Below are 26,701 nucleotides of genomic sequence, written 5' to 3'. Positions count from 1 at the left end.
TTTGTTCTGGAGATATACAGCAAAATCATTAATAAGTGAAATTGGATTAGAGCTTATCGTATCTCCAGATGAAGAATTAATGGAAGAAGCAGCAACATGAGCTCTATGATCAATCCGTTTTTGAGAACCCTTGTTGTTGGCAAATTTAGGTCTCAATTCAGGATGAAGGATCCAACAACGCTCAATTGAATGTCCCATATTGTGACAATGTTGACACTTCAAGTCTGGTCGTTTCCCTTTATACGACCTATCATCATGGTTGCGTCTATTCACAGTAAAAGCACGAGTCTCAGATGCACTATTTTTTGGTTCCAAGTTCATGACCTTCCTCCTCACTTCTTCACGCTGGATAGTGGCACAAACAGTACCCAATGATGGAAGTTCCGGAGTCATGAGAATATGACTACGAAGGTCTTCATAATCTTGACCAAGACTAGCTAACAATTGAAAAATTTTGTCTTCTTCAATTCGCTTACGGAGTACTTTCTCATCAGCAGTATGAGGACGATAAACCTCAAGTTCATTCCACAACCCTTTGAGACTCCCAAGTAGTTGTACAAATGGCTTCCCATCTTGTTGCAAATTTACAATATCTCGCTTGATTTGAAAAATTCGGGCTGAATTATTTTGTTGTCCGTACATCTCACGGACTGCCTTCCACATATGAAAAGCAGATTCTGAATAGGTGAAAATTTCGGCAATATGCCGATCCATGGAATTGAGAATCCATGACATAACAAGTTGATCCTTGCTTTCCCAGGCTGCATAATCCGGAGAATTGTAATCTGGAGGAAAATCATTGATATGATCAAGTTTGGATCTTCCACCAAGAGCAAGAGTTATTGCTCTCGACCAAGGAAGATAGTTGAATTCATTTAGCAAAGTAGAACTCAACCTTTGATTCGGATTGACTTCGGCTTCTATATTGGTTGACAAGGTGGAACCAGTTACTTTAGAAGAAGTAATGGCTCCTGAATTTTCAACATCAGACTTGTTATCTACCATAGTCGATTAACAAGAAATAAATTGCAGGAACTACTAGAGCTCCGATAACATAAAGAAAAAAGAAAGAGAAAACAAAGCAAAAAGATATTCTGTGTATATTATTGTTGTTAATCTCTCAGTTACAAGCCTAACATATATAACTACATATTGATATCTCTAGGACTAAATATTTAGACTTAATCATGACAATCATGACATTGACCCTATAATTAAGACTAAAGAAGGCTAAAGATATATACAAATCATGACATTGATTGTCTCCTTAATCATGACAATCATGACATTGACCCTATAATTAAGACTAAAGATATATACAAATCATTTAAACAAAATGATTAAGTCGCCAAAGTCATCCTTGTGGTTGTTGAGGTGGTGTTATTACTTTCGTTTCTTCCAATCTCTACCGTCCATCGTACTTTAGAAATGTATATGTTTATACGTAATTACCTCGTAAAGGATGAAGATGCGTTGAAGAGAATGAAAGACTGGATAAAAATGGGAGAGGGGATTGGTGCAGAATTATGAATGCCTTATCTTTTTTATCTTACTCGTACCATTTTTGTTTGATTTGATGAGAATTAAATGTGATGTATGGTCTGATTATTCTAAGTTTGACGGGTTTGCTTATTTTGCAATATGCTACTACAGTATCGTTGTTAAAACTTACTAGTTTTCGAAAAAAATTATTAACACAAATTGATTTACTATTTTGGAATACAATATTAAACTCTATTTTTTCCCTTTTCCCTATTTTAAATTGATTACTTTTGTTAGACAACTTTCATAACAGTGTATAACATCATGACTCTGTTTGGTAGAGCGAAAAGATTGATTTTCAATATTAACGAAAATGTTGTAGAAAAAAAATTGAGCTTAAAGTTGTGGAATATGATGTAAGGTGTTTGGTGAACTAAAAATGGAAATGTTGTTGAATTAAATTATTATAATATTAAATTTTATAATTTTTATATTAAATTTAATCTAATCAATATAATTTTTATTAAGATTTATTTTAAGCATAATTATTTTTATTAACAAAACTAATAACATGATTATTTTATTAAATATAATGATTTTATAATAATTTTTTATTAATCTTACATTTAATTTAATAAATAAAATTTACTAATAAAATTACTGTTAAGTATGAAATTTAAATATTTTAATTAATAAAATATAGTGTACAAACAGTGGGGCCAGTGTGGGCCCCACGTTTACTTGTTATACTATAACTTTATGTAAAAAAATCAGAGAAGTGGGTCCCATAAAAAAAATGGGGAGGAATCCTCTAGATTGTGGAACCGCCCTACCAAACAAGCAACATAACTATTTCTCTCTATAATATCAAATCAAACTATCAAGTACCTCTCCTAACTCGAAAATAATATAAATAGAGCATGTACGCCATTTTTCTCATCAACAGTTCAACACCACACTGCTGAAAAATCATTGTCTTCGCGTACTCACCAAGATGATTCAAACCCTACTCGTTGCCATTTTTTCAATCATTTTCTTGACTATCAAGTCCCAGCCAATTCCACCACCACTTTCGCAGCCAATTCAATTGCCAACCCCTAACCAAACATCCACACTCAATTTTATTTTTATAAACTCACAATCCAATAGCCAAGATCGTTTTGTCATTTCACACCATGCCGACCTCTTTCTCCATTTGCATACTCTTATACAAATGGCTCCCGAGTTATATATCCTAGTTGCACCTCCACCACCAATGCTCAACTTTCTAGGAATGTGGGTGATTTTATATTTCATATATTTGGTTTTGTTTCCTCCTCTCCTTTTGTAATATTATTAACATGAAATTTTCATACAAAACCCAGCCGCACAACCTCATCTGACCAAATCACCCAACTATATCCTTGAAAGGTATGTCCTTAAGCCGCACAACCCCATGGCCCATGGAGGGGTGGATTGATAGTTTTTATCTTTACCGAGAGCCTCTTTTCTCTCAATGGACCGCCTGCTTAATTCTTAGTTTTTCGAAAAGTTTTATGTGGAACAATATATGCCTCTTTAATTTGACCTTGCGTTATCAATGGATTAGAATGTCTAACGGGGTTTGACTGCATATGTAATACAATAATCTCTTTTTTCTTTTTGATGGTGTGCGAAAAGTGTGATGTTGATGGTTGTTTGGGACATTTCCCATGCCTTTTGAATATTTGAAAACTGTTAACTCTGATAGCTACTCCATGGCAGGGAAAATTAGTCAAATAAGGTGGAAACGAGACAACCTCACAATAGCTGTGCAGCCGATACATGTCCTACGGTGGAAATCATGGTATTAATAACATGGGCAATGTGTTGTTTATGGCAATAATAGAACATGATCAAGACCAAAGCTTCAAACTTCTGTAAAATGTGGTGCTTCAATTTATTTCAGATTTTATGATATAATTATAGATTTGAAGGAACAATGGATTGTGGAATTGCTTCTCTAGTCTCGCATGATAGTCATCCCTCTCTAACAACCTCATATGGTTCGCACATGCACCAAACAAAAACAAGAAGGAAAAAAAAGAAATAATTAGAGTGCGTTTGGTTTAGTTGTTTTCCAATTGTTTTCTGTTTTCATTTTCTGAAAAATAGAAAACATCCCAAAATAACAATATGCTTCATATTTTTAAAAATAATAATAATTTTAATTCCGTAATAGTTTCATGGATTGGGACGAATCTGTAAGGAAGCACCTACGGTCTCCTAGCCAGCCAATGAATAAGATGGCGGAGTATTTTTCCTGATTTGCGTTAAATAAATTCTTTCTCTTTTTTCTTTTTTTTTTTCTCTTTTTCTTTTTCTGATTCGTATTAGATAAATTGTAGTCTCTCCCATTAAACTCATCCTGCAATTCATCTCTCTTCCTCCTTACAATTATCAGTCTTTTTCATTTTTCTTCAGAGTTCCAACCAGATTGATAGTTGGAGAGAAGATGAGTTCCGACAAGATTGATAACATCACAGATCACAGTTGGAGAGAAGATGAGGATCGATTCCCTGCCTGATGACGTGTTGCTGGACATCCTCTTGCGACTTCCGGTGAAAAGTTTGGAGAACGACTAGGAGTTGGACGACTGCTAGGAATGTGGAAGACTGGTGAATGGTTCTTTGAGACCAATGAACGTGGGTTGGCGTTGCTCCATCCTCACACCAAGGCAATTAAGGATCTTGAGATCCATCAAAGTCGTAATTTATTAGCGTGTGGATTGCTAGTTTTTATCTTTACTGAGAGTCTATTTACGCTCAATGGAAGATAATCTGTTTTGCCACCTGCGTGATTCTTATTTATTGCAAAAATTTTATGCTGAACAATATGTGCATCTTTAATTTGACCTTGTGGTATCAATGGATTTGAATGTCTAACAGGTTTTCACTGGATATGTAATACAATAATCTTCCTTCTAGCTCTCTTTTTCATTTTGATGGTGTGCGAAAAGTGTGATGATGATGGTGGGGTTCATTTTGCAATTTTATCCCTTTATTTTCTTCTTGTTTTTGTTTGGAACATGTGCATTGTAGTTATGAACATATGGAGTTGTTAGAGTAGAATGACTAGTATTCTCTGCCTTTTGAGGTATTAGGCTCATGCTTGGGTTCATCACTCCGCACCTTCTTTGGTTATGTACCCCTTTGTATAAATGTGATTTTATGTCACTTTCTTAACAAGCAAGCTTAAGCCCTTGCATTCTTCAGTCGTTGAGTTTATGAAATTATAGAACAGCAAAGCATTCAAAACCGTGCGTGACTGCTGTAACAGAACTTGTTTGTATGAGAACAAACGTCCTTTTACATACCAGATCAATTACTATCAGCAAAAACTCCCATGATCCTGGTGATCTCTCAGAGATGCCATTGAAGGACAACATAGAAAATTCTAAAAGACAACTGGTTAGGTTAAGAAACACACATTACCGTGACCGATTAATTGGATGGAGGTTACCCTATTCAAGGGCTGCCTACAATAAAACCATCACAGTGTACAAACACGAGTCCAACGTACATTATCACGATCCATAACCATAAAACACAGGCTAAACGTAGCTTGTAAAGGTTTTACAAAGAAACTCAAATCAAATATCTCAATGCTATGTATTACCATCTCCGACCCAAGAGTCATACACCATAAATCCATTCACTGCATACACTGGTCAACATGCACAACCAGGAACAAGGGTTGGATCAGCAATCTGCATCATTCTAATGTTATCTAGGACTCTCATTGGAATTGTCTTCGGAGGTGAGGTCATGGCCAGGACAATCATTGGGCCCTTTGTCGTCAGACCTGGAAAGCAAGACAAGCAAGAGCAGGGATATGGATAGTATGAATCCTGATAGAAATCAGAGTTTCAACTCAATTTTGGTTTTACCATACATTATCTGCCGAACAAATTGTCCCTTGACACGAGGGCGTTGTTCTGCCAACTTTTTCCTGCTCTGGTATCGTACCTGAAAAACAAGGGGTGACAATGACCTAACTATGCCAACCAATTATTAATTTTTGACAAAGCCTCCCATCTTAACGCATCATATGGCTGTTCCAATATCACTAAAACTGACTTACCGATTTCCATGCCAAACTATTAAGGTTTCTAGAGTCTAATATATTCAATGCAATCATGCACAATATATGAGGGAAATATTTTCAATGATAAACCCAATGTCAACTTCCTAAGTTGTCAGTATCTAGGCTGCTGTTGATCTCATGCAAGCTTCAACAGATATAAGTAAAATATACCAGATACGTTGTCTAAAATTCATCAACGAAATAGGATCAGTTGTCCATTGAATTGAGGGTCACTTTAATAAACTTTATCTCGTAATTGCTTGCGCTTTTTTTTTTTGCCACCCAGAGGATACCACTTTTGTTCGGAGAAACTTTAGGTCCTGATAGACGTGGGTCAATTTGGATTATTAACACAACTTACCACATAGCCAATAGGGAATTGTAATAGTGTAACTGAGTAAAGATGATGCAAATCCTAAGTAGGGCAAAGGCAGGCAGACAAAAGCTTTAAAGGGGAAAAAAAGAGGGAGAAGGTTACCCTCTTTTCAAAGCATCTTTCTTTCCTTTTCTGACGAAATTTATTCAAGGCTGCCTCTCGTAGTGCAATGCGGTCATCATCTGTTCCATTTCCACTCACTCTTCCACTGATGGCAGCAGTCCCACTATTACCAGCAGCCCCATTGTCACTTTCCATATTTGTTGCTCCGGCATTCATGGCAGTGCTGCTCCCATTTTGCCCATCACTACCATGGTTGCTCCCAGAGGCACTCCCATTCGTACTATAGTTTCTAGCATTACCTTCAAGGGGACCTCCTAACACATTAGATGACCCACATTGTGGAGCAGTTGATGTCATATTCCTCAGTGATGTATCATCATGATCTGGCTGAGATTGATGCTTCTGCTTAGTATGGACGTGATAATAATGATCATGGTGGTGGTGGTGGTGGTGGTGGTGCTGGACTTGGACCTGCTGGTACGAACTTCTGCATTGTGCTTGAACTGCAGCAACCACTAAATCATCTGACTTTACAGGGGTCACTTGCAGAGGTGCACTAACACGATCATTCTGAACAGATTGGAATGCAGAAGACTGAAATGATTTGAATGCTGATGTGGAATCAGACTGATCATTGAAAGCTTCAGGCTTAGGGGTAACATATTCTGCAGTGGAGGCAATTTCATTGTTGTTGCTACTTCCAGTCAACTGCTGATAGAGAGGAGCTCCATTCAAATCAGGTGGATTTTGCTGCATCTTTTCTGTCTTCATTGCAATAGAACTATTGTTGAGGGGAGACCAGGAACCTACATTCCCAGTAAGAGCCTGGATGAAAGGTGAATAATTAGAAATGCACCACAGCAACATTTTACTCTTCTACAACTACGTTATTTCTTGTCAGCAGCTGGCAGCCAATTGCCAAAAGCAGTGCTATGCTACAGCAGATGCTTCTCTCTCTCTCTCTCTCTGTGCATGTGTGTGCACACATGTGCATGCGCAGACCCAATAACATTTCAGTATTTTCACTCTTACTCATAAAATCAAAGTGCCCTTATCAAGGAAAAAAGATAAACAGAAGAAATTTACAACTGACAAAATGTAACCCATGTGCGGGATGCTCAACCAACGTAACTGCTTTCAGGAAGCTAGAGATTAGTAAAGATACCTGATTTGCAGAAGAAACTGTATTGTATCTGCATATTTAATGGGAAAAAGACAAAGTTACATTCAAGACTGATCATAGTCCCAGCATGACAATATTAGTTCGTGTTCTCCACTTACTTTGAGAATGCTGACAGAGATGAATGTCTTAGAACATTACAGTCATCAGTTAGAGCATTTGCACCGTCTCCAGTTCCTCTATGCCTTTTCAAAGTCAGTTCAAAGGATGGAAATTCTCCAGAAACACAACCTGCTTTATCCCTGACATGTGATATGTCAAAAGGATAGTTTGAAGCATCAACGTCTTTGCTTTCAGCTGGTGGGTTAAAATAGTTAGTAAGTGAGCTTATCAATTTTGGGCCTTCGTCTGTTCGCATGCTGCTTATATTCTCATTATTGACCTCCAGTTGAGTATTATCAGGTGGCTTACTGTCTACTTCAGATGACTTGTTTTGCCATTTGCTCAATGGGTGTGAAGATGTCTCACACTGATACTCAAGTCGTGAATCTGGTCTAGATACTCCAATTTCCAAGTCTTTGCCCATCGCAGCATTTTCTTTCCAATGAGGTCAGCCAGCAATGTTCATCGGCAAAGGAAGAAAGAAAAACAAAGATAAGTCCAAAGAAGAATGGGTAATTAAGAAAAACTAGTTCTATATTAAGTTAGTGTACCAAGTCGTTCATCCTGGTCTGGACAATCTTTTGCCTCAGTAACATGCACCCACCTGTTGCCATATGTTTCAGGCTTCAAATGGATCACCTGGGCACAAGTACTATCAGGAGCATCCGCAAGCGGGCAGGAGGGTGATAATGGTTGAAGACCTTCATTCTCCGCAGCCCTCTTTGTCCATGAACTCTGCAAGATAAAAGTGTTCATCTGCATAGCTTTTATCATCGATACGCTTTAAAAATTGACATTTCATCCTGTACTTACTTCGGGATTATTATATAGAATGCCATACATGCAAAATTGATAATTCAAGTTCATGGAATTCATATTGAAAACAGAAAGGGAATAAAAGCCCATAGATGAATCAATGAAAGTCCACAGGATTTCAAGATCAGACGTTATTATGTCAGTGTAAATAGCTGGAAGCTCATGCAAATAATGGAATAAGGTAACATACAAATTTATCAAATTTCAATCAGTTAAAACTTATTTTTTGTAAAAAAAGAAGAAGAAGAAAAAGGGCAAACTTGTCTGTAGAAGGGTTACCATATAAATTCTAAATAAAAGAAAAGAAAAATGTGCAAATTTAAGAAAAACATTTTTTTTAATAGTTTGGGTAAAAGGAGGAGTGAAACAAAAAAAAAGGACATGAATGGAAGTGATGAGAAAGGATATGAGCTCTTTAGGATTAATGGAGACTGCAACTCTAAATAAGAGAAAATGGCAAAAGAGAACCCATGTAGCAGACTCCAAATTATTTCTCTGAGGGATACACGTAGTTGACCCCAAACTGTTTGAGACAGAGCCTTTGAGATTGATACCTCTTCCTTTGCCAAAGGAAGAAATAAATCAGCATAATTTCCAACAGGACCATCACGTCACTCTAAATTATGACACAACAATGAGACAAAAATGCATGCACTAACCAACATCAAGGTAAGCAATTAGGAAGGGTCTAGAGAGTTACCTGAGTGCCACTCCCATTATCACTTCCATCCCGAATACTTGGTCCATTACTACCATCATCTTGCACATCATTACTGCTGGTATCATTTTCAGTGTCATCATTACTTCTCGACTTTGCAGATTTTTTTGCCTGTGTCCCGCTTTCACTTCCACTGCCACTAGACTGAGAGAGGAAGAAAAATTATCAAAGTTTGAGCCTGGAATTCAATTATTACTGTACAACCATCAATAAAATAGTGATACAATTTTAAATACAAGAAAATGTCATAAAGACAAGCTCGATGTAAAGCCAAAAGTGTCTCAAAAACCTGAAATTATGCTCAAGCAGACAGTCAGTGTCACTGGCAAAATATGATGAACTAGAAATCTCTAAGGAACACCAATTAAACAATAAATGCTAAAAGAATTCCAGATAATTGGAACCAACAAAAACTGTCCAGATAAGTTCACAATGCATATTTTATAGTCTAAAGCTGAGATGAATAGGAACTTACACTGTGGCATCTCCTCCACACATGCTGCCACAGGTTCTTAAGTTCATTCTTTCGAATTGGTTTCACAAGAAAATCAAGTGCGCCCTTTGACAAACACTTAAAGACAATTCCCATAGAATCATGAGATGACATCACTGCAAGAAATACTTGTCAGGTGTGCCAAGCAAATGGGTCACCAAAAATAATGGATGATGAAACTCATCCTTCCAATTCAAAGTAGGCAGCATGAAAAGGTACTTACTAATCACAGGAATATTTTTCAAAGTTTTGTGGCTCATAATCTTGCATAAAAGACCAATTCCCGACAAAATGGGCATGACTACCTCTGTTAGGATAAGATCAATATTATTATTCAGATCTGCCAGGATTTTCCAAGCTTGAAGTCCATTTGCAACGGCAGTGACTGCGCCATACCAAAGTGAGGATTATAAAAATGAAGAAGACACAGAGGTGGCACTTTGATACATCCAAGAAAACTTTGGACTTACTATGTCATAATTCAAAACTTACCATTTCATGATAAAAATAACCCAAAAAAACACGCTAAAGAGTGTTGTCACCAAATAACACCATAGCGAACCATTGAAACAAGATTCTATCTATATCAGGATCTTGCAATGACAAATCTTTAAGAATGACATCAAGCAAGCAATATATTAACAAGAACAAGTTGGCCAAGCTTGATAAGAATAACTTTTAACCTAACTTATGGTGGAAGCCTGATGATTGATACCTCAAAAAGTGTAGCCAACTTTTCAAGAGAATCTCATAGTTACTCAGAAAGAGACTAACAAACTCAAATGATAAAAAAGATAATTATTAAGGTAAATGCAAACACATATTCGGTTCTTTAATGAAGCAAGCCTAAATACATTGGATATAAAATAATATACAAATGAATCTTTTTCAAAAGACAACAAAACAATTTGAGGAAAGATTATACTTACAGACACTCTAAGCTAGTTTTTTATTTAATGAATGCTCGAAAGCTAGTTTAAACTTTCTAACCGGCACTCCCAAACAAAAAAATAGAGCCCCCATTGATATGAATCCTTAATTCTAGGCATGATATGTTCCGTCACAAATCAATAACAAACAAGTATCACATAAATGTGTAAGGAGGATGATCACCTGAAAAAAGAATCACCAATTAATACATTTTACCAACCTTCATAACTGCAATTCCGTAGTAGAGCACTGACAACATGACGCGTAGAATCATCATTTTCCACTAAAAGAACCTTCAGCGACCTAGTAGGGAGAAACCTCTCCCAACGTATTATTGTAGCAGAAACTTGAGGTGGTGGTTGTATCTGCAAACCATCATGTACCTGAATACCCTCTCCACGCCCATTCACTACATCTGCAACTGCACCATCTGCCCTAGTTGCCCTAGTCTCATCCTCATCGGATGAGCCAGAACCTTGCCCTTCTCCCATCACTCCATTTCTGACTTCCTTCTGCTCGTAATACATATGGTTATCCTAGTCCACTGCCAACTACCTTCCTTAACATCATCAGTCAACACAACAGCTATCATCTACCAGTTCCAGAAAAGGTGAAAATGTGGCAGCAGGGGCTCTCATAGAGGAGCTATCATGGTCTATTTAATGATGGTACATGAAACCTTCTTCAGAATTCAATCTCTGCAAACATTACAGGAAGATAAAATTAGTCTCCGTGCATTGACAATATTTATCACAAATAATTTATGACCATCAGCGTTCTGCAGCAAAAACTTCCAAACCCTAAGACCTTTCAAAATCATGTGTTTTAAAAAAAGAAATTACCCCAGAGTAATATAAAAGCATGTCAAAATTGTGAAGTACAAGTCAAATTATTCCGCATCTAAATGGCAACAGGACACTCTTGCACAAAATTTTTGACACATACAGAAAGCGGAAGCTGCATCCTCTGTTTGGTTCCAGAGAAAGCTTACGCAAAAAAAAAAAAAAAAAGAAAGGCAGAGAACTTAAATTCTCCAATCTGAGTTCCATAATCTCTTTGATATCAAAACGCAAATACCTTGCCGCAGCTCGGTAGTCGGAGTATTTTTATCTACATAACAAGAGACAACTCCAAAGTCAAAAATCAATAATTACTTTACCTTTTCGTGAATTTGCTCATTAAATCTACAGAGCGTCAAATTTTCAATTTACATATTAGCACAACTTCTTCCAAAGCTGAGAAAAAAGGCAGATCGGCTTCTATTTTAACTAATAAGAGAACTGTCAAAGCTACTAATAATTGTACGAGAAACGGTACCTCGTAATATTATCAGACGAACGCAAATACTCCATTGTTGAGCCCGATGAAGCAGATAAAATAAGAGATCAGAAAATAACAAGTTTTCAACATCAACGGATAAATAAATAAATATGGAGAAAAACAAGTATACGAGTATTATAAAACCATAAACCGATTGCACAAAGAAGAAAGATTGACTGGATTGCAGAATCTGAAGAAAAGTAGAGAGACAGAGAGAGAGAGGAGGAGAGAGAGGGTTGGGGATAGGGAGAGAAGATATTATTTTTGGGATGCGGATGTGGAACAAGTGAAGGTCCAGAGAGGCTTCGCTATACACGTGGCCAAGAGCCCCATCTGACATGGAGATGATCAAGGCCATCGCTGCGAATGACGTGGACAAAATCTAAAGCTGCGAGTGCAAGACCGGAGCGCCGAATCTCAAATGATCTTCAGATCTGGAGGTGGACAGGTGGCGCAGTGTTGCTGAGATGTATTAAACGGCATCGATCTCTGGTCGCGATTTCCAAAGGCACTAAAGCACCGGTATTTTTTAATGGGACTATTTACACCCCACGATTTTCTAATAACACCTTAATTTCTCGTGAAAATGTTCAATCTTAACATACTCCATACTCATGTACGGTTCATCTTCGTCTTCCCCTCAATCTTCATCCTCACAGTGGCAACCATCTCCAATCCCTAACCCTTACCACTTCATTTGTCAGCTCCAACGCACTCACCACCCTCCCCCATCTACCTCCATCAACAACAACAACAACAACATAACACCAATAATCCCTTCAGATCTCCCCCATTTTCATCATCTTACCACAACCAACAATCCCTTCAGAGTTCCTGAAGAAAACAAAAATGAGTTTAGTGGTAAAGGTATGATATGTGGCTGTTATCTGAATCAGAGGGAGCCAAAGAGGATCAAATCTATTGAGAAATGAACAAAACTCATTTGATGAAAACATAGGAATTAGGGATTTGAAATGAAACAAACCCATAAACAAAATTCAACTGTTATGGTTTTACTTCTTTGACTTCTGCTAGGCTGCCATTAGAGTGAATAAAATGGAAGAATGTTATGAAAGGACATGGAGGGGAAAGAGAATTGATCCATGAAATAAGAAGGAGAAAGCGGGGTACTAATTAACTTTTAAGAAAAAACAAAAAAAAAATTATACTTGGTAATGTTATATTTTTACTTGAGGTCTGTGAAGATTGCGGTGTACTTAACAAATTTTGTGGTGTAAATAATGTAAATCGTATTTTTTCGGCTCCATATAGAGTGGTTGCTTTTATCATCCAAATCTGTCCCTGCTCATTTTATCCATTTTATTTAATTATAATTTGATAATCCACTTTTTTCTAAAATTTGGCTTGCAATATTGGCCAAGTTGTTGAGCACTTGACACCTATGTTGTAAATCTACACCAACAAACAATATTATCCGTTCTGAATTGTCTGGTTCTTGTGGATACATCGGACCCGTATAACTAATAAATTGTCTTGTTTGTGGTTAAAGGTGGGATTGGTCATTATAAACAAAAAGTTGTTCCCACGTCTTACCGATGTAGGACTTAACACTCCTCTGCACTTGTGCGTTGGGTTATGTCAAACCCAACAAGTGGAGTAGAGGTCATATCCAACTGTATCGAATTGTCCCGATACCATGTTATAAATCCACACTCTCATACACATCAACAATATTATCCATTTTGGGTTGTCCGGTTCCCATGGATCATCGGGCTGGCACGACTTTGTTTTTTCTTAGCCTAACTATTAAGGGCCGAAACATATGGATTGAAGCCCAACTCACTTACGCTAGGAAAATACCTTATCTGTGGTTGATGGTGGGCTTAGTCCTTATAAACAAGGAGTTATTCCACATCTTAGCAATATGAGACTTAACATTTTTGAAAAGCTTAACACCTTTATTCCTATCCGACGACAATACTGTAATGACTATTTTTATGTCTGAAAAAAAAAAAGAATACATTGGACATTTGTGATTGAATTTAGCAATCCACCAATTAAGTACTTTTGATATTTTTTAGTTTAGATGAAGTTTTAAAAGAGTAAATCCACTCAAAATAAGACTCTCATTTTACCCACAAATCTACGTCACATGTAGGACATACTTAACATTCAACACTCCATATTAATTGTCTAATTGAGTGTTAAAATGGAGGTCTCATTTTGGGTGGATGAAGATAGTACTCGTTAACTAGACATGCATCTTTTCCTTATTTTCATGACCATTAATCATGATGATTTTTATTTCTTAATCGAGAATGAGTACATACAAACATGTCCTCTGCAAAACAAAATATAAAAGTTTGATTCCCCTTATTTCAAAAAATTAAGAATATAATTCATAACTTATGAAAAATAAAATGAGCATTGGATTTGGCCCCCATGGTTATGCATCAACAACCTTGCAAAGCCCAAGAGTTTGAAGTTTGAACCCAAATCCAAAAGGCCCATCCACATTTCATATGCAGGTCTGAGATCCGGGGTTTGAGGACTAATGCGTCATTTCCTTACAGCGCCAACTCGTACCGCGCAGTTTTTCTTCTGGGAAAAATCAAAATCCCAAAAAACCAAAACCGCTCAAAAGTACCGCTCTCCCATCCACGTCATCGATCCGTTCCGCTGTTGAAAATCAAATCATATCCGTTCCTAAAAATTGATCAACGGCCATAACTCATTCCTGTCATTCCTTACGGATCCAATCCCTTATCGCGTTAATTCAACTTTTCTTATATATACCCCACAAGTTGTAACGCGACCAAGAAATCTCTCCCTCAAGCTCCTCAAGGAAACACAGATCCTCAGCTTTAGGTAATTTTTACTAGATTCATCTCTTAATCACTCGCCATTTCTTGTGAGTTCTGCTTTTGGTTTTCATTTAATTGCAATTTCTGAGTCGTTTGGTTTATTTGTTTTCCAGGATTTACACACAGTTCAAGATGTCAGGTCGTGGAAAGGGAGGCAAGGGTCTAGGCAAAGGAGGAGCTAAGAGACACCGCAAGGTCCTCCGTGATAACATCCAGGGCATCACAAAACCTGCGATTCGTCGTCTGGCTCGCAGAGGAGGAGTCAAGAGGATCAGCGGTCTGATATACGAGGAAACCCGAGGCGTTCTGAAGATATTCCTGGAGAATGTGATCCGCGATGCTGTTACCTATACTGAGCACGCCAGGAGGAAAACGGTGACAGCCATGGATGTGGTGTATGCCTTGAAGCGCCAAGGAAGGACTCTGTATGGCTTCGGAGGTTAGGGCCTTGTTTTTTGGGGAAAAAAAATGCTACTGTCAAGATATCAAATCAGTGTTGCGTTTCGTGTTGTGGTTAGGATGATATGGAATCCCTTATTAGTTGTTTAGGGGATTTGTTATGTTTCTGCAGTTGTTTCACGCTGTAAATTGTCAGTTGAATTGCAATGCAAATGGAAGTTTTATCATTAATATCGCTTTTAATTATTTTTTGATTATGTTTTAAATTGTTTTTGCCGAGATTTGTGATTGTAATCTTGGCTTTAGTTGTGTGTGAACTGCTGCTCAACTTGGCAATTTATGCCGACAGACCTATAGTCAGATTTGCAGTTTTGTGTGTAGTGCTTAACGTAACTTGGCTTTAGTTTTTTTTGTACCTCTGTTGAAAAATTAACTTAGAGCAGTTGATCATTCAGTCTGGCTTGTAACAGTAAATCCATTACCACAGCTGAACAGATCCAGTTATTGTAGTATGTCTAACCATAGGAAGAAGCTTCTTGACGTATTTGTTGTTGTTCAAATCCATTTTTTAGGCTATTGTTATTGTTCGCTTATTTAGTTTTACCTTTTACAGAAACTAGGAGGTTGGTAGATTATAACAGCGTTAATTCGCGAAGGTCGTTTAAAGATGTGCAAAACCTACCAGACAATTCTACAGAAATTTGGTACATGGGAACACTCCACCATCTCTATTGCAACACCAGGCCAAAAAAGAATCAGCTGTCATGAATGTACAACACCAATTACCAATCTTCAGCACATTCAAAAAATCAATCAATTGACATTTTGTGGTATTATAAGTCGATCCATCAAAATGCAGATTAAATGCAATTCAAGTTTCGCTTCCCATGAGCTAGAACTAAGGTGAAATAGAAGCTTTAACAACTATTTGCACTCAAATTATCCTACCGACTATTACAATTATGTCTAATCAAACTAATCAAATCATTTTGGTTTGAAGGAAAGGGTTTGCAGAACGGATCCAGGGTAATTCGTAACATAACCATGACCGATCAAGGTTATCTTGTCCAACTACAATTCCTATTTGGTACTCACTCTGCCTTGTGTTTGGCGAAGCTCCAGTCAGAATTCTGAAGCCCACTTGTGCACCTTCCAATGAATTTGAGAACCTCATCAATCAGAATAACTGGCAGAGCAACAGCCAACACCAAAAGCCATTCATTCAAGCTCAGAGGAACAATGCCAAATACTTGAGCAAGGAATGGCACGTAGAGGATCAAGAAGTGCAGGCCAAAAGATACAGACATGGCTAGGAGGAGCCATGGGTTGACCCATGGGGGCATTGTCAATAAACTTCCATCCTCAGATAGGGCATTTAGTGAATTGAACATCTCAATGGCAACCAATACAGACAGTGAGAGTGTTGAAGCTTTGATTTTGCCCGACTGGAAGTATTCGCAAGGATTAGCATCAAATTTGAAAACTTGTGACCCAGCAATAAAGGGTGATGCTGAAAAACCCTCCCAAGAAGAACACTGACCCCAATTTGCAAGTTGAGAATAGGTTACAATACTATGACCATCTTCGCTCAGGTCAATGCCGAAGAATGTGTGATGCGTGTACCATATAATAAATATACCAACAGTGGCTATCCCCACATAGAGTCCAATTACCTGGCATAAAATTAAATAGAAGGCGGCAGAATAAGAAACTTCCACTTAAGATTCTATTTCAGGAAAATAGATAATTAAGGGGTTAACAAAGCTTTTTTTTTTCCTTAAGAAATAAAATTTTAGGAGAAAAGAGAGCGCTATTTTACCAGATAACGGAACAAAATCCAAGCAGTGATCAATGAGTCATCACTTCTTCTAGGAGGCTTCTTCATTATATCTTTGTCTGGGGGATTGAATCCTAATGCTGTTGCTGGGGGTCCATCAGTGACAAGATTAACCCAAAGGAGTTGAACAGGGATCATGCCTTCCGGAATACCCAAAGCAGCCGTCAAAAATATGGATGCAACCTCACCAATATTTGAGGAGATCATGTATCTGCAATTTTGCTTAATAGAAGTGAGGGAGAGGAAACCAAATACTCAGCAGATGAAACATTAAACACGCAAGACAATGAAAATTTTCAGATCAGGAATCTAGTTAAGTTCATCGGAGACGATGTTCTAAATAAAGAAAAGAGGTCATATGACGAGTGTAGGTTCTTGAAATGATGACCTAATTAGAAACAAATATCACCCACTAGGGCAATTAAGCAAATGCACTCCCGCACAGCAGACATAAGAAAAAGTGTTTTAAAACCATTAGGGTCATCATTAAGTATGTTAAAAATCCACTCAACAGATATAAGAATAATTTAGATTATTTCCTTCATGAATTCTCTAAATCATTTCCATAAATGACTACAAAGGAGACAATTTTTGCTGGAAACAGAATAGTTCAAACCTAATAAAAGCCTTCATATTGTTGTAGATAGATCTGCCTTCCCCGACAGCAGCAACGATAGTGCTAAAATTGTCGTCTGCCAACACCATGTCTGAAGCTTCCTTTGCAACCTGGGATATGTGGAGCAGTTGGGATAAACATTAATAAACAATAGAGAGTAATAACCCAAAGCTGGGAACCAAGCATGAAAGGGCATCAGCACACCAAGTGATATCATGTGAAATATGCAAGTAATACTGTCACGTGTGAAAAAGGCCTGCAACAACAGTACGGTACGAGAAATGGAGTTCAAGTAAAAGGACAAGAGTTGAGATGACCTGAAGGAATGTCCAGGGCTTTTAACATCAAAGAAAATACGGGCTTTTAACAAGACGCAATAGCAGATCCCACAAATGGTGCATGAATACGTGTAAGCTTAGTTTCTTTGTGAAAGAAAAAAATGGCTGAAACAAAAATCATTACGGTGTGTGAATACATGTAAGGTTAAACTTGAACAATCAACAGAATTTAAAACACCGATATCACCATATGACTAATCTGCTGAACCAAGTATATCACATACTTTTACGCATTAAAGACTCATGGAAAAAGGAAAAGTTTAGAAGTTAGTTGAATTTACACCCTGCATGATGTTGAACTGTATAAGATCCAAGTCTCCTAACAAACATACACCCTCCATTCTAGAAAGACAATTACCTCTGTCCCCGCAATGCCCATGGCTATTCCAATATCAGCCAATTTCAATGCAGGCGCATCATTCACCCCATCTCCAGTCATTGCCACCACTTCCCCATCGTTTTTGAGCAACCTTACGATTTCTTGTTTATGTCTTGGTTCAGCACGAGAAAACAGGAGTCCTCCACTCTGTCTTAAATGACTTTTCTGATCAGGATGATCCATAAAGTCTCTTCCAGTCAAGCTTCTTGAAGTAATATCTTCATGAGGTCCAAATACACCTATTTCACGACAAATAGCTTCTGCTGTATTTTTGTTGTCACCAGTGATTACCATCACACGGATGCCAGCTGTTTTGCAATCCTCAATGGCTTGGCGAACCTCTTTCCGAGGAGGATCCTTCAATAATTTGGAATAAGAATGTATAGAATAATTTCAAATCAACTAATGATAAAAAACATTAAATCTCAGAAACAAAAATGCAAATGAACAATACACAACTCACCCTTAGCCCTACTAAACCAACAAAAACGAGCTTGCTCTCGATCTTTGAATAATTGGACGGGTTAAGCAGCAGCTTATGAGAAGGATGGTCTTCATCACCATTATATGTTGCAAACTCCACGAGGTCCTCTTTGAAGGCAAAACCAAGGCAACGCAATGCACCTGATGACAGCTCGTGAAGGTTTTCTAAAATGAGATCCCTCGAATATTGATCAAGTTCCACTATGGAACCATCAAGCAGTTGAATATGTGAGCTTCTCTCCAACACATTTTCGACAGCACCCTGACACATTTGACAAGAACTTTTCCATGTCATGGATATTTCATAAACTATAATAAATTGACAGAAGATTGATAAATTCACAATGACTATAGATATCAGTTGAGAAATGATGAGTGGTACATGTAAGAATTTAACCATGGCAATTAGCAGTAGTTTCAAAGAAAGACAAGATTAAGTAAGAAGCTAATGAAACAACATATCAATTTTATGCCAAAAAAATGCACGAAAAAAGAAAGCACATTTGATAATATACTTAATTATCATTTATCAATGCATGAACTCTACAGCACAACGCACACTATAATAAGAATATGAACTCTACAGCATAATTTTGGATGATTTAATTTCTAGCTTATCAAATTGCAGATCATGAAACTAAATCAACAAATGGAACTAAATCAACAAATCGAAATTAAAAGAGAAGCATAAAAGGCACCATAACAAGTAAATGGAACTCACTTGATCAACTTAAATCTTAATACTTTCTTCCACAATAAACTACGCCGGGAGGAAATTGTATATTATTATGGTCTTATGGATAAAAGAACCTTTTTTAAGAAAAGGGTGAGAAGAATGAACCTTTACTAGCAACGACTTTCTTCCAGAACTCGAATCAACAATGACCCCCATGGATTTTCGATCACGGTCGAACTCCAGAGTTGCAATCCGCCGTTCTATTTTGTTCCAGAGTTGGCAGGAACCTTGTGTTGGATAATAGAATTTAAAGAAGCATGTTAATAGCCACAGAAACAATACCAAATCCAATATTAAGATATTCCTCCAATGATATCAAGAAACATACGTAGAACTTCTCCTTGGTTAGAAGACGAAGCGGTATCAACTCCTCCTGGGAACCCCATTTTCTCAACCATAACCTGATAAGTTGAAGAAAAAGGCATGGGAAAAAACAGAAAAATAAACAAGAAAATGAAGGAGTGGGGGGGGGGGGGGGGAGTTGGACAGTGGATCAATTGCAGTAGTAGTTAAACTGCAAAAAAGCACCGCCTAATATTTCCCCTTTTTTAATTTCCACACAGACTCCCGTTTTATATTAACATGGATGTCAAATTAGTAGATAATTACAGATAAGATAACACAGATGAGAACATAATCAATTGGTTTGCTTGAAAAGCACGAGAGATGAAGTCCAAGGGAAACCAATGAACTCATTTTTGTCACCTGTTAGCTGTTAGTACTTTCAATTCATATTTCAGCTAATACTTTGGAGAATAACAAGCTCAAAAACACAACACTAAAGGTTTCAATATATCGTTGTGTTTTTCCCACAGTTTTTTACTTCGCTCATTTTCATAAGGCGTGGCTTTACTGGAAATTGTATAATCTACCAAAGTAGTTGAAAATGTTACCTTCAATGCTGCCTCAGTGGGCATTCCACTAGCAACGTAATGACCACCAAACTGCTCAACACCAGCATCATTGCAAACAGCAGCAATCTTTGCAATTGTTTGAAGATTAGCATCCAAGTGACCCACTGGCCAGTCAGGTATTTTGCCATCAAATGGACTATAGGTAGTTCCTTCCACATTAAAGGATCGAAGAGTGCCAATTCTAGAGCCCATTCCCACAAGCTTTGCCACAGCCATCTGATTAGTAGTCAAAGTCCCAGTTTTATCAGAACAAATCACGGTTGTACATCCAAGGGTCTCAACACTAGGCAACTTCCTAACAAGTGCATTCTTTTGAGCCATCTTTCTGGTGCCCAATGCCAAACATGTTGTAATCACAGCTGGCAAACCTTCTGGAATCGCAGCCACTGCCAATGCGACAGCAATCTCAAAGTAATATGTGCACTTCTCAAATGAAAACTTAAAATTTCTGGGCCAGCCATCAACATATTCCCAAGTGAGGAAGTACTTCACGTTGATAAGCCACACCAACAAACAAATTAAACCAATTATCATAGTCAAAACCTCCCCAAATTCATTCAACTTCTTCTTCAGAGGGGTATCTTCCTCAGTTTGAGAAGCTTCTTGAATCTGCGAATGCACTTTCCCAATCTCTGTATCCATTCCCGTTTGTGTAACCAAGCACATACAGTTTCCATTGACAACTGTTGTCCCTGCAAAGACCATAGATTTCTTACCTTGAATATCTGAATTCTCAGCAACCGCTTTAGCGGTTTTGTTCACTGCTTCACTCTCTCCAGTCAAAGACCCTTGCTCAACTCTGCCTGTGGAGCTTATCAAACTCAAAACTCGCATATCAGCAGGCACCTTATCACCAACTCTCAACTCCACTATATCACCCGGAACAAGTTCCCTGGCAGGAAAATTCGCGATCTTTTTCCCATCTCGAATCACTGTCGCCTGCTCTGGCTGAATCTCCTTCAAAGCCTCCAAGGCTTTCTCTGCATTGCTCTCTTGCCAAACTCCCACAATTGCATTCAAAATTAAAATCAAGAAAATTACAAGAGGCTCCACAAATGCTGTAATTTCCATCTCTCCTCCCTCGTCTCCATCATACCAAGCTAACACAAATGATATGATGGCAGCAGCTAACAGAATCCTTACTAATGTGTCATTGAATTGGTCCAATATCAGCTTGAAGATTGACGTACCTTCATTTTTTTCCAGTTCGTTGTAGCCATAGATCTGGCGCCTCTTTTCAACTTCTGCAGCTGATAATCCAAATTGTCGGTTCACTTGGAATTTCTCTTCACATTCCTTAACGTCTTTTGACCAAGCAGGGAAAATCTCTTTGTTTTGTGTACTAGTACTTAAAGTTTCTCCTTTTCCATAGTCTTGCCCCCCTCTCCCCATTGATTCAGAGACGATCCTTCAAGTTTGCAAAATCAATTGAATCCTTCCCACCCTTTGACCTGAAACTGATTGCGTTCCACAGAGAAATATCATAATTTGATACAGCAAAATTAAGCCACATAAATATGAGCTGCAGCCTTCTGTATCTCATCTGAGAAAAGCAAATCAGAAACGAGCAGCGTAGGGTTCTCACAATAAACAATACTAATCAACTAACTATATAATTTTTGCCTCGATTAATGAATATTAACAATTTTATCAAGTAAAGAAAAACAGCAGTTTTCCTTGGCAGCCCTCTGTTTCGATACTGAGAAATACCAAATCGAAAAGAAAAGGTATATATTCAAACTTAGACTCTCCTTGTGATGAAGCAGCATCAACTCAACTAAGATCCAATTTTTTTGCAGTATCAATGTCCATAATTTTAAGAATTTAATAAATAATTCAGTTTTCTTTCCTTAAAGTCTATTTTCTCAGCACCCAAACATAGACAAGAAACAGAAAATCAACCCAATGAGAAAGCATGTCATTAATCTGAAAAGTAAAAGAAGCCAATATCATCGAGATTTAGGGTTTGGCATACCAGTTTCGGAGTGTGTGATATCGCTGTGAAGCAGCAATTTCCGCACCACCTCTCCCCTCTATTATCTGCCACTTGAGTGAGAGATCTGGATGTATGGAGCGATTCAATTGCTTACATATACCTGATACCTTCTCTTGTTGCGTTTGCTAACTGTTTGGGAGGGCCGATCGTACAAGTTTTAGTTTTGGAAGCAACCAGATTCCACATAAACTATCCAATAGGATCACGCCACGTGAGAAAAAGTTATGACCTAATGATCACACGTACTGTGAGATTGCCTCTCAGGCTCTCATGGCATTCAGCTAGTGGTAGACCTTCTGTAAAGTCGGTGTAGTTTTCGCACCGAATCGCTTTTTTTGTGGTCAATAGTGGTTACGATTTTTCCCCGCGCAGTACGAAATTTCCTCCCTGTTGCCTCGCCAGTCGCCATAAAGAAACTCTGGGGGGTTATTTCCTTTTCTTACTGAGAAAGGATTGGATTCCTTGATTTTTCTGGGCTCGATGTTTCGTTATAAATAAGTATTACTTTTTTTTTGTATATTATAACAATATAATGCTTTTACTCATTTCCTTGCCAAGAATTATCTCTCAATATTTTATATGGATGGGTCTCCTCGGAGACATCTGCTTTATTCTTGTAATAATTTCCGGGTTTGAAGTAAAACACCGCCATATTCCAAAAGATCGAATCATGGCCGCTCCGATAGTTTGATGGGTGATAACAGTTTAAGAGCCTGACCATTTCATTTTCACTTGACAACAAAACACAAGTCTATATAAATGGAGTAGAGTTTGAATTTATTAGATTATTTAGTTGGACTTCAATTTTAGGCTCTTTCTAACTGGGTTTAGTAAAGAGATCGTTTCAATTAGTTTAATTCAGCTTGAGCTCGATTTTTATGATATTTCAATGCCAATCAAACTCGATGATGTTGACGCAACACATATAATTTTCCACCTAACGATAATATAAAGTAGGTCAAAACCCAATATAAATTATTCGAATCTATGCAATTTAACCCGAAAGATATTCACTATAGTCAAATTACACACTACTGTCTTAAGAAAACAAAGTTTCATATATCTGTAGAATACATTAGAATGTGCCAAGTGAGGTCATATCTAGTTTGCATTGGATGTCAGAGGACAAATTAGGCCAACCCAAAGCAAACAGTAAGTTTGTTCAATGAAGCACTGCTGAACAGGTGCAAACTACAAAGTTAATAAAGTTATAACAGAAACAAACAGTAATACAAAAGGGTTTGACCAAGAATGTGCCCATCTTGCAATTTTTGTTTCTTTGGTGTCCAATTAGCAATTACTATACAACACAACTCCATTTTAGTGGTTCATAGTCTCGTGACTTTAGTGTGATCCCTCAAGCCACCTTTCCAAACATAAAAACATAAAGTGTTAAATTGGGGGCCCAATGGACGAGGGTATATCGGTATCGTGATAGGGTGCCGTCGTAGCGTTATTTTTGTTGGGCCTGATCGGACACCAAAAATACCGATATGGATAGTAAAGACAAAGTCAACCCAACAAAAAACCTTATGGGTCCCAGATATGGTCTTTTCTTTTCTCATTCTGTATGGTCCTTTATGGGGCCCTAGTAGATTCCAAGCGGAGCCCAATTCGCAATTGATCTGACATATTAGAGTTTTTGATGCTAACGGATCCGCTGTCAAAATGAGAGCAAATCCGTTATGCACACTGTGTTGTTTGACAACGAACAACGTTCCACTTAGCGGAAATGTCGTGGAAAATGCTCTGCCAAACTGGCAGATAACGTTGAATCGCGGTATCACGATCCAGACTTCGTTATTGCAACCAACCATTAACCAACTAACTAAAGAAAGTTAAGAAACAAAGTCGCGGGCTTCAAGAAATTTTGGGCCGAGGCATGTTTCAAGCCCATCATATTAGGTGTTTTCTGTTTTGGGATTAGCACAAACAAACCAAAACTAATAACAAGACGACAGACCAAAAAAATGCTCCGGTGGATCATGGGTCATGTTCACTATCTAACTAGTACTAAAATTCCAGAAGTATATAGTTGGGAATGCTACCTGCAAGTCTCAAATCAGCAGCCCATTTTCATTTGGTTTGGGCTTAAAAACGTATCAGGTCTTGAAAATGGTAATTTAGGCTTAAAAGCGTAACCTGAAATCAACGGCATCTTTTTGTTTGAAGGTTCTCCGCTCGTGCATCTAATTTCGGCCGGTAGAGACGCAATAAAAAAACTTTTGATTGCTTCGTAACAGCCACACCATCCACATAAATATAAGTTGAGTATGTTTTATTAATTTTGTTTATTTGGATCCTTGCACTGCATATTCTTGTCTATTTGCCGTTTAGTACAAGATTCAAGACGGCACCCACTAATAGGTTTGCTTAGATAAGCCCAAAAAATGTTATGATAAGCCCAAAAAAATGATACCTCAAAACAAGAACAAATGCATGCATTCACGGATTCACCACTTAAAATTATGAATTAATTTTGTTACATTAAGTTTCAATCCTTTTATAATAGTATAAATTAAGCAACATTTGATTAAATTAGTGGGGCATTTTTGTCAAGAGATAAAGCAATCCATCGTATCTAATTTTCGCCTACCAATATAGAACAATCAAATTCGATTTAGTCATTATCATGAGTCCTGAGTCAGCCACTCAATTAAAGTGCATGGACCAAACTAGACATCTACAAGCACTTACATATATAATTCCCACGTCATGCCAATTAAAGCATCCAACACCTTGGCCCTTCAAACCCAAATGACAAATGACAAAACGATAACCACCATAACCATTTTCACCGAAACAATTACTCTCGATCATTATGTCGTCGCCCTGCATCTCTCACTGCATAAACGACGTCGTTCGTCTTCCTGTCCGGCCGACCTACGCGAGACTCTACAGGTGGCCGCAGTCCGAGGCGGAGTTCTTGGGCTCTAAGATGCGCCGGGGACCTGGTGCGCACCCTGGGGTTGTTGACAGTGTCTGGTGCAGGCAAATGTATCTGAGGAGCTATACGTTCTCAAGAAAGGAGACTGTTCTGGAAAAGACCAAGAAATCCTTTGGGAAAGCGAGAGAGACCGTCAAGAACAAGTCAGTTAGGATCAAGACCGGAAAGGGCAGAAACGGGATTTTATGTAGAAAGAAGTGCTTGGTGTTGAGGAGGGCTAAGGAAGTGACTTATGCTGGGTTTATCTCCATCTTCAAGCGATTACTAGCGTGCACCACCAAAGTCGATCTCGCTGGACGCTGATGATCGTACAAAATTCTGAGAGTTCATGTTAATACTGACTAAATCTTATAATTTCTTTCTTTTTTTTTAAAGAGCATGAAAGATTAATCATATAATCAAATCTCGTTTAGTTATTAATTTCTGGGCTCTTATTTTTTTTTTTTTTCATTTGTTAAAAATGCCGTCCATGATCAGACGCTGAAAGACTGCCGTCCTTGCGGGAATAGTTTTAATCACAGCCTTTAAGTTATTATTCTGGAATAATTCATCGAAGTAGTCGGTAAGAGTTCCGGAGAAGTAAATTTCGAATCAAAAGAAGAAAATTTTGCGGGTAGACTACGACTTTTCAAAGTTACTTTCATGAGGCCATCAGGCCCACTAACTATCAAAAAGAGAAAGAGGAAAAAGCCTCGAGTGTTTGGCCATCCATGTTGGATGTCCTTTATTCATTCATGTGAACAGAGACAAATTAAATCAGGGGCCTCAAATAAAAGTAAAAGCACTACTAGTCCCATATACAAAAAAGAACAAGCGTGAGTCCGTGACTCTATGTAATGCAAATAGTTTCAATTTTAATTTGATGGTGGATAATATCGACAGCTAATATGGATTTATTGTACTTACAACATCATCACAAAATTAGTGCTCCTAACACTTACGCCATTGATCAAGTTGATAATGAGGTTTGCCCGTACCATAAAATGGCTGGTTTTTACTATAAATAATCATTAACTGCAATGTGAGAGGCCTAGTAGGTCACCTATATTGAGTTCAAGGCCACGTGACTTTCTCAGTCTCTATCAAGCACGACAAATGGATGAAATGACAATATCATAATTATGCACTCTAAAAACTTTGATTTGATGATTATATGGAGAATGATAGGTAACTAGTTCATCATATTTGTGCCAACTTATTACTTATGAAAGATGATCACCAACTCTCCCAACAATTCTCAATCTCCATGCATCATAAATATATGAGCATAAATGCATCAAAGTTTTATTTTATTTTTTTAAATTTTAAATAAGTATAATATTTATTCATCAACGGTTTTTTTTTTTTTTAAGGTATGAATGAAAAAAATCTAAAATAGTGTTCAGTGTTCACTTTCATTTTAATTTTTTGATCAGTTAACTTTTTAAGGAAGGAATTGAATTCAGTCCGCATGATTGTTTGGTCCAAGTCCAACTCCTCTCAAAACATTTGGACACACGCACGCATGCCCTGTGCTTTTTCGGCGTGCTCTGGTTAGGGGTTAGAGCCTCAATGGGCCGGCTAAGTTCTACTGGGTGGAGGTACTTCTAGTGAAGCAATGGCCCACAATGTCTATAAGTTTGGGACCCGAGTCCTAGTTCCACAACC

The 26,701-nt window shown here is 37.7% G+C and overlaps 4 protein-coding genes across 5 annotated transcripts; 2 read left to right on the top strand and 2 right to left on the bottom strand.

Annotated features, from left to right (window-relative positions):
* Positions 1-4,911: 4,911 nt before the first annotated feature.
* On the bottom strand, positions 4,912-12,079 carry LOC120002193 (two-component response regulator-like PRR37). Its single transcript, XM_038850829.1, has 11 exons — positions 11,582-12,079; positions 10,485-10,962; positions 9,558-9,719; positions 9,317-9,450; positions 8,824-8,985; positions 7,859-8,063; positions 7,307-7,742; positions 7,191-7,218; positions 6,065-6,850; positions 5,395-5,468; positions 4,912-5,304 (listed from the first exon to the last, which is right to left on the bottom strand). Exons 2-11 carry the CDS (start codon positions 10,789-10,791, stop codon positions 5,226-5,228), a joined length of 2,373 nt encoding a protein of 790 aa, XP_038706757.1. The 5' UTR covers positions 10,792-10,962; positions 11,582-12,079; the 3' UTR covers positions 4,912-5,225.
* A 2,198-nt stretch (positions 12,080-14,277) lies between these two features.
* Positions 14,278-15,039, top strand: LOC120001830 (histone H4). Its single transcript, XM_038850313.1, has 2 exons — positions 14,278-14,413; positions 14,523-15,039. The coding sequence occupies exon 2, from the start codon at positions 14,542-14,544 to the stop codon at positions 14,851-14,853; it is 312 nt and encodes a 103-aa protein (XP_038706241.1). The 5' UTR covers positions 14,278-14,413; positions 14,523-14,541; the 3' UTR covers positions 14,854-15,039.
* Positions 15,040-15,555: 516 nt separating this feature from the next.
* On the bottom strand, positions 15,556-22,422 carry LOC120001829 (calcium-transporting ATPase 4, endoplasmic reticulum-type-like). 2 transcript variants are annotated; one of them, XM_038850311.1, is made up of 9 exons: positions 22,087-22,422; positions 20,091-21,568; positions 19,526-19,598; positions 19,303-19,424; positions 18,442-18,723; positions 17,958-18,335; positions 17,262-17,371; positions 16,628-16,856; positions 15,556-16,481 (listed from the first exon to the last, which is right to left on the bottom strand). In XM_038850311.1, exons 2-9 carry the CDS (start codon positions 21,501-21,503, stop codon positions 15,900-15,902), a joined length of 3,189 nt encoding a protein of 1,062 aa, XP_038706239.1. In that variant the 5' UTR covers positions 21,504-21,568; positions 22,087-22,422; the 3' UTR covers positions 15,556-15,899. The 2 variants fall into 2 exon arrangements, with proteins under 2 accessions (XP_038706239.1, XP_038706240.1); XM_038850312.1 differs by having other exon boundaries at positions 20,091-21,562.
* Positions 22,423-24,928: 2,506 nt separating this feature from the next.
* On the top strand, positions 24,929-25,357 carry LOC120002006. The gene has a single exon (XM_038850534.1). The coding sequence runs from the start codon at positions 24,929-24,931 to the stop codon at positions 25,355-25,357; it is 429 nt and encodes a 142-aa protein (XP_038706462.1).
* Positions 25,358-26,701: the final 1,344 nt, after the last annotated feature.

The sequence above is a fragment of the Tripterygium wilfordii genome, chromosome 7, assembly GCF_013401445.1.
Source record: "Tripterygium wilfordii isolate XIE 37 chromosome 7, ASM1340144v1, whole genome shotgun sequence".
NCBI classification, from domain to species: domain Eukaryota; kingdom Viridiplantae; phylum Streptophyta; class Magnoliopsida; order Celastrales; family Celastraceae; genus Tripterygium; species Tripterygium wilfordii.
The sequence above is the reverse complement of the archived record's forward strand: the minus strand, read 5'-3'. Positions and strand labels throughout refer to the sequence as shown.